Source organism: Fistularia commersonii, chromosome 15, assembly GCF_037954325.1.
Source record: "Fistularia commersonii isolate RoL2024-O1a breed Wild chromosome 15, RoL_Fcom_v1.0, whole genome shotgun sequence".
NCBI lineage: Eukaryota > Metazoa > Chordata > Actinopteri > Syngnathiformes > Fistulariidae > Fistularia > Fistularia commersonii.
In genome coordinates this window covers 10,454,694-10,471,096 of record NC_141298.1, presented here as the reverse complement: position 1 = coordinate 10,471,096, position 16,403 = coordinate 10,454,694, and the positions used below count along the sequence as shown (strand labels likewise).

The 16,403-nt window shown below is 50.4% G+C and overlaps 1 protein-coding gene across 7 annotated transcripts in view; it reads right to left on the bottom strand.

The window, feature by feature from the left end:
- Positions 1-16,403, bottom strand: part of ncor1 (nuclear receptor corepressor 1) — a 47,068-nt gene that overhangs the window by 17,744 nt on the left and 12,921 nt on the right. For all 7 annotated transcript variants that reach the window (XM_086160792.1, XM_086160793.1, XM_086160794.1 and 4 more), the window contains exons 10-17: positions 15,156-15,328; positions 14,058-14,148; positions 13,775-13,953; positions 12,999-13,053; positions 12,747-12,848; positions 4,954-5,084; positions 4,432-4,727; positions 1,866-1,931 (exon numbers count right to left, since the gene is read on the bottom strand). In XM_086160792.1, the coding sequence (XP_086016918.1) occupies positions 1,866-1,931; positions 4,432-4,727; positions 4,954-5,084; positions 12,747-12,848; positions 12,999-13,053; positions 13,775-13,953; positions 14,058-14,148; positions 15,156-15,328 (1,093 nt within the window). The remainder of the gene's footprint in view (positions 1-1,865; positions 1,932-4,431; positions 4,728-4,953; positions 5,085-12,746; positions 12,849-12,998; positions 13,054-13,774; positions 13,954-14,057; positions 14,149-15,155; positions 15,329-16,403) is intronic.

Genomic DNA, 16,403 nt, shown 5'->3' with positions numbered 1-16,403 from the left:
TGGTGGCTGGAGGGGACGGATCTTTCCAGGAACTCCTAATGCAGATGGTCACGCTGTCATTGTGGGGCAATTATCTCAAATCGGACTTTTTGAGCAGGTGGAAAATGCGAGGTAGAGAACGCTTCAGACGCTACGTCGGATTGGGGGTTCTCGGCGGATCGGCCCACTGAATTTTTCGCGCTCCGAACCCGCCGATGTGCTTACCCGTCTGCAGAAACGTTGCGCCGCATGGTGCAAGGAGAATCCCACTTTTTGGTGCTTTTCCAATATAAAATCATTTGTAAACAGTGGCGATGCTTAAAAGCAGAGCGGGGGGCGTTACGTATGACGTCACCTGTGCTCACACAACAACCCCCCCCCTTCTACAATCGCATTCCAGCCCGACGCTATCAGCTCGTGTCCCTCAGAGTTCCTGGTTCTACTCCACAGCAACCTTGATTGGCCGCTGTGGCCTGGAAGGCTGCCATTTACCGTTCACATTATGGCCACTTTTTTTCCTCTAAATCCTCCGACCCCCAGTGACCTCCACCCTTTTCGACTCGGGCGAAAAATACTGGCAGCGTGACGGATAACCGCGGCGCTGAACAAAATAAATACAAGCTGAATTATTGCTTCTGTTCAATGAGGGAATGAGGGTAACGGAACCGCTCGGTCTCGGATGGGGGCGGGGGGTTATTTAGGCAACTGAACCTACGTGCCGTAGCGAGTGTGTATTATTAAAAAAAAAAAAAAAAAATTTCAGCAGAATGGTGTCGTGTGCACACCATGTAGGACCAGCCATGTTCCTCCTGCTGCTGCCTGTTCTCACATGATCAGCCCAATGACAGGACGCTCTGTGTGCACCACTAACCTGGCAGCAGGATCATTTCAAAACAAAATAAATAAATAGATAAATAAATAAAAATAGGAATAATCGCACCGTATTGCTATGTTGAGAACATCTACCCGTTCATTTAACACCGGGACTGTTTTTCATCATCTCGGTTTCAAAAACTTCTCGGTTCCGCGGTGCGATTAGCCTTCACTTTGTGAGGCTTACAGGAATTAGTTTCACCGGCTTGGCCCTGTGCATGCAAAAAAAAAAAAAAAATATCTACATCAACATATGTGTAAAAAAGGAGAACTAAATATATCGTGGATTTCGCTTGTAACGATCTGCTGAATTGCCGGTGTGAAATCGACTGCGGCGTCCACAACAAGGATGCGTTCCCCTCAACCAGCCCTCCCATATCTACTTCTGCATATCAACAGTTTGCAATATTGACTCGCGGAGGAGGGGGAGGTTGTCCGCTCTCCAAGGCCAGGCAGAGCGTCAGGGGAGATTTCTGGTGAAAGCCGTAGGTACCCCCTAATCCACAGGCCTGAATGCCGGAGGAGATCACGGCGGAGGCAGGTCTCCGAGAGGGGGCCGTAATTCTTCCACATTAATCCCTCTACTGACCCCCACCCTTCGAAGTCTCCAGGTCTGGGAATCTCCGGCAAGAGCAGTAGGCTATTTTGATTTTTTTTTTTTTTCATTTTAAAGGTAATTTAATTTTTGTTTTCCTGAGACGGTTTGCACGTGAATAGTAAATAAAGAGGTTTTGCGGCAGGGAGGGGAGGGATAAAAACGAGACGCAGGATTTCCTGAAAAACCGAGTTGAACTTTCTCTCCGGGTGACACGTGCACGTTCATTTTTTTTTTTTCAAGCCGATACGAGGAAACGGCAGGGTAAGGCGAAATGGGGGAATCATAACCGGGAGAGACGGGGGGGGGGGGTTAAAAAGCAGCAGCCGGGAGGGGGAAAAAAAAAAACAAAAAGGAAAATCGCAAAGAGTGGAGGAAGCGGCGGAGGGTTGGGGGGGGCGACGAAGAGAACAATTACCTTTTTTGGCGACCTCCATCTCCTCCTCGGTCCAGCGAGAAGTTTCTCCGGTTTCGCCGGCACCAGCTAAATCACAAAGCACAGAGACCCAGCCCCATCAGCGCTGACAAGAAGCAGGAGAGAGAGAGAGAGAGAGAGAGAGAGAGAAACGACAGAACGGAGGGAATGAGAAAGAGAGGGGGGGGAGGGAAAGAAAGAAAGAAAGAGAGAGAGAGAGAGAGCGACAGTTCTCTCTTCAGCCGTCTTCTTCTCATGGCCACTAATCTAATAATCTGTTTACATTCACAGGCTGCTGAGACCTGCTCCCTCACTTACACTCCAGCTCTCTGCCTCCCTCCCTCCTTTCCTCCCTCCCTCCTTCCTTCCTTCCCTCCCTCCCTCCCTCCATCCCTCCCCACAACACCGGCCCTCCTCCTCTCTAATCCATGAAGGGAGGGCCTTGATCAGCTGATGCGGTGCCAGACAGCGGAGGAGTGGAGCGCCGCGCCTCCCTCTTTGGGAAACAGCCCTGGATGGAGACAAATAGGCAGACAGAAGGTCCGCCCCTCCACCCCCTCCACCCCCGGGAGCCTCCTGCCCCCTTTTTTTTTTTTTTCTACTGTGTGACTGTGCATTTCACACAGACACACACACACATACACACACTTCTTCTTGCCTCAGTGTGGCTGCACGGCTCACCCTCCTCCACCCCACATGGACAAAATTCACAGAAGTGGAGCGTTTTGTGCGGCGGGGGCCCGGGTGAACTCTGACCCACTCTCCTCCATGGCACCCACCGAGACTGTGTAAACATTTGGACTAATATAGCAGCAGATGTACCCTTGACATTAACAGGAGGCTTAACCCCCCCCAACACACACACACACACACACACACCTCCACCCACCCACCTCGAAGATGAGGAGATCAATTCTCACTGTTTGGATGTCTCCTACCAAACCCCCTCCACACACACACACGCACACACACACACCAAATCACCGCCACCAACCAAACAGTCTGTTACAGTGAGCTAACCAAATATCTGCAGGAGGAGGTGCACCTCCACCTCCACATCCTCAAAAAAAAAAAAAAAAAAAAAAACACCTCACATGTTCTCCCCGTGATGGTTCAGAAAGGCCCCTCTGGGGTGGTCATTAATCTCAGACCTGTGAAAACAGACTACCCGCCGACGGCGTGTCGTCTCACCTCATGACTGGAGCCTCACTCTTGTACGAGTGCGCGCACACGCACACGCAGCTATACCTTCAAAGAGGTTAAAAACCGCAAGCGCCCCCTCCCTCTCTCCGCCACAACTGCCACTGAATCAGCAGCTTCCTGAGCTGGGCTGGCAGCCGTTCAGCTGGCAGAGGCCGGCCGGCTGCTACCCTTTTCAGAGCGGAACCCGTTCGGCTTCTTTCTGAGAAGTGCCACAGCGGCGTCCTGGCGGGGGGGTGGGGTCACGGCGGAGCGAGCAAACAAGACGCGCTAAATCCGCGACGTGGTCACAGGGGCAAATTAAGAGTCGCCGCTGTCCCAGCGTAAAAGGACGCGACCTCAGGGGGAGGTCAGGGCCGGAGGATGGAGGGACACGCCACGGGTTAATTAATCACATTACATGTCAGACCTTTCATAACTCGGGGTTGGAAGAGGAGGGAGCAGGTGGCCGAAGCCCATCGCGTACTTTTAAAAAAAGAAAAGAAAAAAAAAAAAAGTCAAACGATGATGAAGATTAATGATTAACGTAATAACGTATTAGGGATTAACGGACTCAGGATACCTGAGAACCTGTGCAGCCGCCGCCCGCGTGACAGGACCTCGGCAGGGTGAGAGAGTACAAGTGTGTGACGCGGGGGAGGGGGCACCATGACAACAGATACACCGCAGCGGGTGTGTTGGCATGGTGACGGACGGACTCCGAAGGACGCCCGCCCCCCCCAACCCACCGAGGCAGACGTGGCGCAGGACAGATTCTGTCCGAGCCTCGTATTCACACGGGCTGAAAAGAAAAAGCAGCCACGTCCTTTTTTTTTCTTTTACTTTTCACCGTGAACTTGAAGGGTGTGTGTGTGTGTGTGTGTGTGTGTGTGTGTGTGTGTTTTCCACCCGGCCACGTTTTCAGAGATGCAGTCGGAACACCGTGTCTCTCGCAGGGGCAGCCAGCAGTGACATCTCGCTCTTTATGAGAAGTCAACTAAAAAAAATTGAACTATGAACAGATCATTCTCTTGTTTAAAAAAAAAAAAAAAAAAAAAAGTAACGCAATTAATAAAAAAAAAAGAGAAAAAAGGAAAATCTGGACAAAAATGTGGAATAGTTCAAGATAAACTCATGAGGGTGACGGCCGTCTGGAAAATGCGTGACTTTGGATGCTTTTCGCGCCGTTTGGACGGCTCCTCGGATTCTTTCCTTTCACAGAGTTTGTCGTGCACCAGATTTTTTTGGAGCCCGCTCTATGTGCATATGTGTGTGTGTGTGTACAAAAGCCTTCTAAAAATAATTGGAAAAAATGAAAAAAAAAAAAAGAAAAAAAAAAAAGCCCTTTTTTTTTTTACAAAGCCTAGCGGGCACGGCAGAGAGCGTTCACCTTTATTAGTATCCATGGAGGCCACTGGAGTCTGGGGTTTCGCGGGCTCCTTCACAGCCTTCTGCGCCGGATCAGATTTGGGCATCTGCGGAGGATCTGGCAGGGCCGGCTCCGGGGCAGGGGGAGGTGTTTCCTCAGCCGCCACAGTCGCGGCCTCAATGGCCATGGAGCGCGTGGTGATCCTTCCTTTACGACGGCCCTGGCTGTTGGCAGTCTTCCTGCCACGCGGTGTGTTTTGTTCCTTTCCGTCTTCGTCCTCCCCGCCGTCACACTTATCTTTGTCCTTGCCAATCTCCCTGCGTTTTTTTTTTTTTTTTTTTAATACCGGAGAGAAAACACAGCTTCAGAGGAAATCTGCTGCCTCGACTGACTCAGCGTTAGCGCGCCCTCATTGAATACACAAGACAGGTACATTAGAGTTGCCCCGCAGCCAGAAGTGTGTGCGTGCCTGCTGATATGCTAGGAAAAACGTAGCATACCCGCTCGAACATAAAATAAGCGGCGGCGGTGTCGGGGGCTCACCGAGAATCCTCCTTTTCATCTTTCTCTTCCTCGTCCTTCTTCTCCTCGTCCTCTTTTTTCTCAGACTTCTCAGATTTGTCTTCTTCGTTTTTGTCGTCCGATTTGTCTTCCTGTGAGGGACGTGTTATTTGCTGGCAAAGAGAAACAAAAGCGTATTTAATAGCAAATGCAAGTTTTCTCAAATGAAAGACCCAGTTGTCCCCGGACACATACTCCACTTGATATTTATATTTTTACACTCTCAGGAACACCTTAAAACCCACATCTCCTACTGTGCACCTGTTTTGTCTATGACCATTTCCCGCAAAAAAAAATTCTTATATACCGCAGCGGGAACCTCGGATGAATCCCGGCTCAACGTGGGCGGCCTTCTGATTCGACCAAGAGAGTGTGTATGTGTGTGTGTGTGTGTGTGTGTGTGTGTGTGTGTGTGTGTGTGTGTGTGTGGGGGGGGGGGGGGGGGGGGGGGGGCTATAAGGGTTGGGGAGCACCGGCACGATGGTCTCAAGCTAATAATAACAGTAGCGCTAACAGTTACATGCTAATAGCTGACATGATACAATGGTGGTTTAAATATTCATAAAAAAGATACAACAATGGTGGACGCCCGGCGAGGTGCTGTGGTACATCAAGCCCAAACCCCCCTGGGAAATGATCCAATGGGAGAGCGCGGGAGCTCTTGAGAAGACATGAGGTGACCATGGTGCACTGCTGAAGGGCATGCGGAAGTGCATCACGGGATGTCCCCTCTGCAGAGAAGCAGCACAACAGGCGGCTAATCTTGCGCTGTTAGCGTTCTAACAGTTAGAGAGGGGGTCCAGGTCCCAGGATTCCCAGTTATGGGATCCACTATCTTTCTATCCATCTATCTATTAACCATGGCACAATGAACATTAGCACGTGCGATTTCAAATATATGGATATGGATTCGTCTCATGGGGTTTTGTGCTGCCGAGCTCCAGCAGAAATGCTATCTGATGAGGGAGACTTCCTGTTCACAAGCAGAACGAATTTGTTTTTTTTTTTTTCTTTCTCCCTTGGGCCGAGAACAATGAGAAAACATCAGGAACCGGAGAGAGAAGGGAAAAAAAAAAAAAAACAAAAAACCCGCACGGCCGAGTTTACAGATACTCCGGTGAACTTAAATAGGACCGAGTTTTAAGGAGACACCAACAGAAACACATGGCGCGCACACGGTCATCCGATCCGGCGGCCGTGTTTACAAAACGAAGGCGTTTGGAGCATCGCCCATTCTCCCGCCTTCTCTGTTTCAAACCAATCAGAAAGCAGGACATGATCGTGGCCGTCGTCGCTGACCGTGACGGGCGAGAAAGAAAAAAAAAAAAAGGGGGTGTTGTAAACCGCAACTTTCGCGTCACTTTCACCCAGAGATATGGAGAAAAAAAAAAAAAAAAAGAAGAACTGGCTCGGAGGACGTTGTGACATTCTTGAACGTCGGCGCTGGCACGGGGATGCCACGGAGGGAAGGAAGAGAAAGAGCTGTGCTGGAACAAGCCTGGCCGCACCAAGCCAAACGTCCCATGCTGGTACCAGATGGGGGCCAAGGAATGCGCCTCGCTTCATGGCAAAGTCAGGAAATATAGACATTGAGAATTCAAAAAGGAGAAGAATCGGAAGGGGGGCGTCCTCGTCGCCTGACTGTTGGGCTAATCCCGTCAGCGATGTCATTCACACAACATGTAGACAACCATTCATCCATTCATTCACGTCGTACAGACGATCATTGACGCTCGTGTTTGCACGTAAAAGACACGCAACCGTTCATTCACATCCTACAGAGACAACCGTTCACCGACAAGTCATACGGACAGACACTATATGACTTTCATTCAAACATCATATAAAGATATCCGACCGTACACCCTCTCATTCAAATATCCGGTCAATGCGAGGTCTCTGATGAAAGTCCTGCATGGAATTGGACAGTGGGAGGAACCCGGACGAAGCTCCATACAGAAGGGCCCCCTGCGTGAATCCAGCCGGCGACGTTCTCGCTGTGAAGGCCTTAACCACTACGGTTTCGACACATTTGGCTCGGTTAGGAATTCAACCGCACACACAACAAAAATACTATCCTTCATTGTTTGGTCCTCAGATAGTGGCATCCGATTGTTTGCATACTGCAGTATTTCTCCATAGGGGACAGAGCGTGACATAGACCTTTTATTTTTGAGCAGAGAAACCCGCTGACGATAAAGCGTGTGCTTAGAGATTCAGCCATCGAGGGTTTGACGGAAATGAAATTAGGACCTGCCCAAAACGCGCGCACAGCAACGCTGACTCTGTGGTCGAAAGTAGGCTGCGACACTGAATTGGGCAGAATCCAGGAAGTGATCGGCATCAGTTTTGTTCGATCAGATTTTCCTTTCCAGAAAAGAATATGTCTTTGCCTGACGGGTCGTAAACCGTGGGAAGCGGGAGCTGAGCAGGAAATCGGAACATGGGACATAGAACAGATTAGCTTAGCATTGTGGCACGCTTCCTTCTCATAGCAAGAAGGTTCCTGGTTGGATTCTGACAAGAGCGTTTGCATGTTCTCCCAACATCTACATAGGTTTCCTCAGGTTCTCCAGTTTCCCCCCTCAGTCCAAAGACGTGCAGAAGTTCATTTCACACATTCCCATCCTTGTTCTAAATAAACTTCTGTCTAAACAGGAACTACCAAAAAAAATAAATCTTGTAACATACAAAACTTTGAAGCTACTCCCAACGGCAGGTTTAAGCCTTGCCCAAAGATCAGCTAAAATTTAATTTGAATTTGGTTATTTATTTTCTGACTTGCCAGTCCCCGGGGCTATTTATACAGCTACCCTTTACGGCTCGCTTTTTCCCCAATCACGATCCATCGCTCTCAGCTGCCCGGCGTCGCATTCGCAGACGGGTTCTCACGCCGGCAGCGCGGGTTGCGGCGCACAGGCCCGCTTAGTCAAAAATAGTCACGCGGCGGCCCTTTTGCAACTGTTTTGATTTTGCAGCCGAGCGATGAGGCAACGGCGCGGTCTTGTTTTTTTTAATTTTTTTTTTTTCCCCCCATTTCCCCCGGGCCAGATTCAGAACACAGATTGCGGGGTTGACGTACGCAGGGGCCTACATGGGACTATTCCACTCTTGCGACATTTTCCTACGCGCGGAGGCGAGCAGCGGGCAGTCCACCAACCCCCCCCCAGCTTGTTCTTCGCTGGGGATGCTGCCCCGGCTGGTGTTTGCTTTGGACGTGGCCAGGGAGCCGTGGCACGCCGGCCTCTTATCCCACACTGTGCAGAAGGACCTCTCACGCAGATGTTCCCCAAAAAAGTCAAGGAGGCCCTGCGGTCCGCTGAGCACTTTTCTGAACCGGCCCGAGTATTTCAGGAGATTTTAATTCGTCCTGTCTTTTGCTGATTCACAAGTCCTGTTTTACTAAGGAGATGACGGAGCCTCTGGTCTGTTTCCCCTTTCCTACCACAGAACTTGGGTCAGTTTGGTGGAAATGATCACTTCTGCTTGGAGGCCATTCCGCCAAAATGAAAAATCGCGTCATATTGTTGCCAGGTCGCCGCACTCCCCGTAATTCGCTGCAGTTTTCTCCCGTCTCGGAGAACTCGAACTACCGGAGCAGAACGCCTCCAAAGAAAGCGGGCCGTAGTTTTCTGCCAAAACATCCAAATCCAGCTCTTGCGCCGCGACGGCCGGCTGAGAGCGAGGTGAAATAACGCCAAACGTTAGCCGCGGTTGCCGTGGTTACAAGGAGCCCTGCAAAGGAAATCTGCTCATCACTGCCTGCCAGTGAAAGGCGTTTTTTTTTTTTTTTTTTTTTTTTTTTGGACAAATTGATAAAGTTTACCAGCTGGCTGGCAACAGGCTCACAGCGAGTAACACATGAACACAAAGAGAAGCTTGCGTTTTCCCATTTTATGTCCAACATATTATACTGACCTATTTAATATTAAATGTACTGAAAGCGTCTTTACGGTCCACCGGGGAGGGACATGAGATGACTCCAGTTTGCTGCCCGACACCAAACATTTTAGCATGGGTGGGGAGAAAAGGGAAAATCCCAGAAGGCTTTCAAAATGATCACATCTTCCGTCTAAAACGAAATCCATTCTCTGTTTGACGTATGATTTTACAACCGACAAATGAGATTTGCACAAATGCACTTTTGCATGTCCCCCTCCTTAAACTTGAGGCACAGGCCCAAATGATGGGATTTAAAAGTGTAATAAGAAACGTACAGCTCATCACGGCGCGTTAGCAAGATAGCCCGTGTGTCCTTGTTATGGCGCGTCACATACCCGTTAGACACAAAAACAAAAAATATAAGAGAGACTAATAAGGAGGGACGTCGCACCGTGATGCCGCAAAAAGCGCTGCGACACGGGGTCAGCTCGGCAGTGGAAAGACATAAGAGGGGCGCAGTCGGCGGCGCAGATTCGCTCGGCCGACCTCTGCCGGGCCCCGAAGTTGACGGAATTGAAAAACAAACAGAAAAATTAACAAATAACTTTTTCATGTAGTCTGGCACCTGCAGCACGGCAAGTTTGGTGGGGGGGGTCACCATCTAAAGGGATTAATAATTCAACATCCATATATTTCGAGGTGGTTTTCACCACTGTGACAGGTTTTTGAATAAATGAAGCAGCCTAAGTGGGGGAAGGTCCGAGTCCAGCTTTCAGGAGAACCCGGACCTGTTCAGATCTGGTAGTGATAGAAGACGGATGACAGAACCAGCCACCCGGAGGAAGCCTGGAGGCGGGTGTGTGGGGCAAATGCTAATCAGCACGAGCCCGTTGGCTGCATTGTGGTCGAGTAAAAATGAAACCAGATTGAGGTTGTCAAAGCAAAATGCGGCGACGGTGTGAACGCGGGGGTTAGCAATGAGCGCTAAAAACAAGAAGAACACAACTAACGGCTCTGGTTTGGGCGGGCTGCTGATTCACCTGGAAGTAAAAAAAAGGAAATGATCTCTGGTGTGGAGCCGTTAAGGCGTCGAACTTACACATTTTTTTGCAATTTATATTTCCAAAATGCCAGGTATGGAGAGAGCAACGGATGAGGACGGGACACACAGAAAAGGAAGGCTGTCTCTCAGGCGGTTTGTGGGAACGTCAGGCCGAGGCCTGTGGGAGGGGGACGTGCAACGGGCCTGCAGTGTTCGAAAAGCACTGCGGGGGAGGAAGAGGAGGAGGAAATTCGCACAGTGAAATAGGACGGCGTAAAGTGAAAAAGAAAAGGGGGGGGGGAGGGTTGGGGATTTACAAGCGGGCTGAAAGTGCTGAAAAGAAAACTTAGCAAACATTTATTGACATAAATCACATCGTAGAAGCTGGCGGCTAGCCCCAACCCGCCGACTGGGTTGAATTAAAGAGAGGACCCGCCCGTACGGGGGCTGACGGACGTCCAGGGCCTCTGGGGAGTCGGTAGTGGCGGCGTTTCTTTCTCTTTTTGTTTTTTTTTTTTTTGGCAAATGGTTGCACCGACAGAGGGCTGACATCTGTGGAGAAAACAAACCGGCGGTCGGGAGGAGGGGGGGGGGCCTTCATTTGTGAGGCAGTATCGCGCCGACGCAGGAATGTCCAGTGTAAATCTTTAACTGGACGCGAGCCAGAAATTTTAACTTTCTGCAACGGCTCAGACACATGAACGCATTCATGTTTTGTTTTTTTTAATTCCAGGGGGCGTTATTTAAACGTCGGCAGATGCTGGATGATATCCTGATAACACAGGATCACAGGGTTGGTGTTTCCCAACCCTGATGAGTATCATATTGACGTGTGCAGGATACCCACTCGGCAAGGAGCAGCTGACATGAGGCCTGACGGACCTCGCACGACACGACGAGGCGTTCAAGAGAAGAAGGTCCGCACCCGCAAATACGGCAATCCCGTGGCACGGATTCATGTGCATGACCACGCAGCCCCCACCCTCCACAGGTTCTCCCACCTCCTTTTTTTTTTTTTTTTTCTAAGACGGTTAAACCAAAAAAAAAAAAAAAAAAAACCATGTCTGCACACGTCCCAGAAAACTTGCCCTAAAATAGCTGGGTTTTGACTGCCTACCAGCCCCCGAGTGAAAATATGTAGGCTAGGAAACCAAAAGCCCCAAAGATTGGGAGCAGTAAAGGGTGTGTGACGGACGGTAAGAAAAAAAAAAAAAAAAAAAAAAAAAAAGGGGGGGGGGGGGGGAGAATTTACGCGTGTTTAAAGCGAGCGGAAAAAAAAAACAAACCTTTTTTGAGGAAAAAAAAAACCAAAACAGTGTAACATACCTGCAAGCTCATTTGCCGGTTACAAAAACCCCTTCTCTGTGCTGCGAGCCGCGGCCCGCGGACGTTGCGAACGTGCGCCTAACCTCCGGTGCTTCCATAGCGGCGGTAACGATAGCAGTGGAGGGGCAGGACGGCACCATAGCAGAGCTCCTTAGAAGGGCTGCCGGGCCACGGCGCTGCCGCACATATTCCGGGAAAGCGTGTCATCAGGCCGCTTAAGCCGCCCAAAGAATTGTCCATCTCACATGCACGCACTAATCTACGCGGGGTCACTCAAGGTAATCCCCGCCAAGCACTCCCCTTTGATTGGCACTCACAGCAGCACAGCGAGTTTTTTGGGCCTGTCAGATGGTCCGGGCCGTACCAAGTCAGATGTTTCGGAGAGGGGTGGCTCCCTCTCTCTTTTCTCTCTCTCTCTCTCTCTCTCTCTCTCGCAGAGGCAAAAAGAGGAAATGGAAAATGAAAAAAAAAAAAAAAAAAACACACACACACACACACACACACACACACACCAGCGCACACTCAGCGGATAAGCCGCCGGCACTGACTGTCTCGCAGAGGGTTTTTTTTTTTTTTCCCCCCTTCGGCTTCCACTCGCTCGCCCTACATTCCACGGCGCCGGGCTTTTCGCTCGGCCCTTCCTCTTCCTTCCCCTCGCTCAATAACTCGGGTTACTTGCTCCCGACTGCGGTTGTTAAGTCACACCAGAGGGCCTGGGGATCCACGGCGGTCCCTCGTGCATGAGCAGCAGCAGGCGGGGAACAACGAAAAAAAAAAAAAAATCTGTTCATATTAGCAATCGGCAACATTTGTGTTGATCGGTCCTGCGTGACTCGACAGATGGTGGCGTTTGAACTTTTGAGTGCAGACAAACAACACTTACACCGAAAAAGAAGGTTGGACTGCGCGACACGCAACGTCGACCGCGTGAAACGCCTACACGTTCAAGGGTTTAATATTTAAATTTATTCCTGTTGCTCGCCGCGCTCAATTTGACAAAACACGCTTGTGCAAATGGGCGTCGATGTCAAGCATGTCGGCCGATGATTGACGGATTCTCAATGGCTCGTCGGCGCGCCCTTGTCGTGATCCACCGGCAGGTCCGGATTAACCATTCACACGTCCAAGGGATAACCGCGAGTGACAAAGGCACCAGGAAGCTGCGTCCGGCCACTTAAAAAGAATAAACATCTCTGTGTTCGAGATGTAATCCGCTTCCCTGCTCCGCCTTTTATACAAATCACCACTTCACAACCGGCCCATTGTGTAAACCCAGCGTGTGTACTCCCAGCGAGGAGACAGAATGTCCCAGACGAGAAAAATTAACGTCAATCTATCCGTGGGGAGATGAGTGCGGCGCCGCGAAGCTCTTGTCAAGCTATCGTACGACTTCCAGAGATCGTTTATTCCGAACAACGAAAAAAAAAAAAAAAGATGATCCGGACGAGGTTCTGAATATGCGGAGTGACGCGTCGTCTTTTCACGATGTGATGATAAATCCGCGATAGTGAATAGCTTTCGTTACCTGGTTCCTTCCTCTCCGCCGGCCGTAGTTCCGCCTCACAAGTGTCTTGTAGTTGTGGTTCTTCTTGGTCAGGTAGTAGTACAGGACGCAGTCGGCGACACACTACAAACAGGAAGCAAACGCAGGTGGGCGACGCTTCCGGGAGCGCATCGATAATAACGGAGCGAGACGTGCTGTGCTGGTTTGAGATCCTTCCTGTTTCCCGTGACAGAAGTGAAAGATTGGCGTGAACTTTAGCAAGCGGGAGCTCACCTTTCTCTCTAAGTAGGAGGCGATCAGGCCAAAGTTCTTGGGATGTTGGACGAACCTGCAACGAGATGCCGCCTGATATTGTAGTGAAACCGCGTCGTAATAGGTTAGGGCTACATATTTTTCAAACTGATAAATGACAGAGGGCGGCCATGCTGTCTGGACGGGAAAAAGATGGGAGGCAGCAGAGAAGAAGATGTGGAGGTTCCTCTTTGCGAGTGAGGAGAACAGAGAGGATCAGCGCGCTACGAGATGTTTCTTGAAATGAAAGATACACCGAGATGGTTTGGACATGAACAGAGATGGGATGATGAGGATCGGATAGAAAGGTGCTGATGTTGGAGGTCCAGAGGATGGATGGAAAGAAAGAGAAGAGGAAGTTAGGGGGATGCAGAGGAGATGGAGGCAGATGATTGGCTGAGAAGAAGAAGGAGGAGAGCATGAGATAGTGTCTGGTTGATTCTGAGCGGATAAAAATACCGTCGGCGTCACGGCCAAAAGTGAATTTTTCACCCTCGGAGCGAGGTATAACGTAGATGTGAAAAGGTTATGAGGAGTGCGGGTTATGAAACAGAGGAAAAAAAAGGAAAGCGTCTGGACAGATGGACATGTTACATGGTCAGGGTGGAGTTTGAGAGGGGAAAAAAAAAAAAAAAAAAAAAAAAGAAAATGAAAACATCTAAATATGGATTCTGGCCTTTCCCTCCTCTCCTCTGGAGATAATATCGCAAAAATGTCAGTCCGGGAAACCCGGCTCCCGCCGCAGGACGAGCACTCACTTCTCCTTGAAGATCTCCTTCTCGTGCTCGGTCCACACGTTCATGAACTGCCGGGCTTTGTACACTTTCATGGGGTCGTCCATCAGGCCGTTCATGTTGATGAACTTCACCCTCCTCTGCTCCGAGTCGTACATCATGGGCGGGATGACGGACAGCTGCCTCATCTGCTTCTCGTTGTTCTGCTCGGTAGGAATTAAAACACGGTCCGCCTCACTCCATATATTTTCCTGGATCTCGCGGACTTCGCTTTCCCGTTTACGCCACGTCACATTGTGAAGCTCACCTCCTGCTCCGAGAGGCCGTCTATGATCTCCGAGATCTCGTGCTCGCTCCGGGCGATGGTCGCCGACAGGCCTGTCCCCCTCTGGCCGACCCTGCGGAGAACAGGGCGGTATTGTCTAAGGAGCTGTGCGACCCTGCAGTCGGGACGCAGCGCTCGTACACAAAATCGATACAAGTCGTCATTGTCTTCTTTTTTTTTTTTTTTTTCCTCCCTTTTTTCAGAAGCTGAACTTTTTTCCAGGGTTTCTTGACTCACTGGAGGCCGGAACCAGAGTCAGATAAGGAGCACAGGCTTACAGGAGCTGAGCAGCTGTCGCGGTTGTCTCGAGTGACGTGACGCGATCCAACACGTAACCCGGGGGTTTATCTTTGCGGAAAGCTACTTTTTCTTCACACCAGTGGCTCCTAAACTGGAGACCCTAAATTGCCCAGAGGTGTGAATGATGTTGACAATGGGTTGACAATGATGTATGTCAACTATATGTTGGTGTTATGACAGCGAATGGTTGCATATCTCTATGTGACGTGTAAATTAGAGGGTGAGCGGTTGGACGTCTCCACATGACGAATGAATGAGAGGGAAAATGGTTTCTGTCTCTATATGATGTGAACAGCTGTGCGTCTAGATGACGAGAACAAGTGACTGACATACCGGATGGCTGGACGTTTGCGTGATGTACGAATGAGAGGGTGAAATGTGGTATTTGTCCACATGACGCATGAATGAGAGGACGAACAGTTGTATGTCTCTATGTGATTTGTGAATGAGAGGCTGAATGTCTCTGTATGACGGGTGAGTGACAGCGAATGGTTGTATGTGTCCTTATGATGTATGAATGTGAGGATGAACAGTTTTATGTATCTATGTGACTTGGGGTGAATGGTTGTGTGTGTGTATATGCATGCATGAGAATGGTTGTACATCTCTATATGTGGGGCTGTGATTGACCGGTGCAGGGTGAACCCCGCCGCCAGCCAAATGGCAGCTGGCATGGGCTTCAGCGCCCCCCGTAACCCAGAGTACAGGATAAGCGTTGATAATAACGAATGGATTAATTTAGTCCTCTGGGCGACTGGGTAACCCCTGAGGCAGCCGTACCTTTGGAAGCGCTCCTGCTGCTCTCTCTGCTTGCGGATCTCAGGGAACTGCCTCTCGTAGTACTCCCGCGTCCTGCTCTCCTTGGCCTTGCGCCGTGGGTTGTTCTCCATCCGCTCCACCTTCTTCTCCCACGCCTCCATCAGCTGGTCGTAGCGCTGGCAGATCTTCTGTTCCTGTGTGGACGCGGCGGGAACGAACACGCACGCATCGGTAACGGGAAGGGGTTTGGCAAACTTCGGGACAGATGCGGAGAGTTGTAAGTGTCGAGCGGGAGATAAGGAGAGGACAAAGCCGCCTGGTTTCCACACGGCCCACGCAGCCAAGGACAAACAATTCACCTTCCTGTTGGCACGAGGCCCCGCGCTGCCCCCGCGCTGCCCCCGCCGACACTCAAAGTCCAACAGGTCCGTCTGAACCCGACAGGCCGCAGACAGGGAAGGTGGGGACGGGAGGGCCTGAGGCCCAGGGGGGCGCGGGGGGTATTCTGACCTATTTAAAAAGTTGCTGTTGGCCGAGGGATACCGCCGGCTTCTGTCACTCCGCCGAGCTTTCGGCTTCAAACAAACGCGGGAATCCGGGTGCACTGGTAATATAAATATTACCTTTGCATAAAAAAAAAGGTAGAATTGCGGGCTGTTGTGACACAAGTTACTGGGCTATTTTAAAGTCTCGTATTCGGCTTGCGCATTGAAATATTAGCGAACAAGACATGACAGATTGCTGAATATCCTCCACTTATATGGCCCTTTTAAATGGATTCACACACACGTATCAGGAGTTGACCAAGTGGGGGTTTGGTGCCTTGCCTGAGGACACTGGAGCTCGGGAATTGATCCCCCGACCGTCCAATTGGAGGGACGCCTGCATCCTTTCCTGTCATTTGTGGGGTTTTCCCTTTAATTCGTGTAAAAAAATACCTTATTGTGCATAACCTCTAGCCCCACGTCTTACATGGCGCTACTCAGGCCGTGCCTAGATCCCAAGCCACGATGGCTGCTTTTACCAAACACAGCAGGTTTCAGAAACCAGGCCTCGGCACGGCGCTGACTCATCCATCTCCTGCATATTAACCCAGTCCTAAGGGCAAACATTAAGAGAGGTGTGTGTGTCTGTGTGTGTGTGGGGGGGGGGGCTTCTGCATGGCCGAGTGTTCGCCGTGAACCCGGACTGCGTCACTATTCATTTGCTCTGGGTCAATCTGGCGAGGCAGACGGCGATAACGGCGTATCGTGACCCGCGACGAAGGCA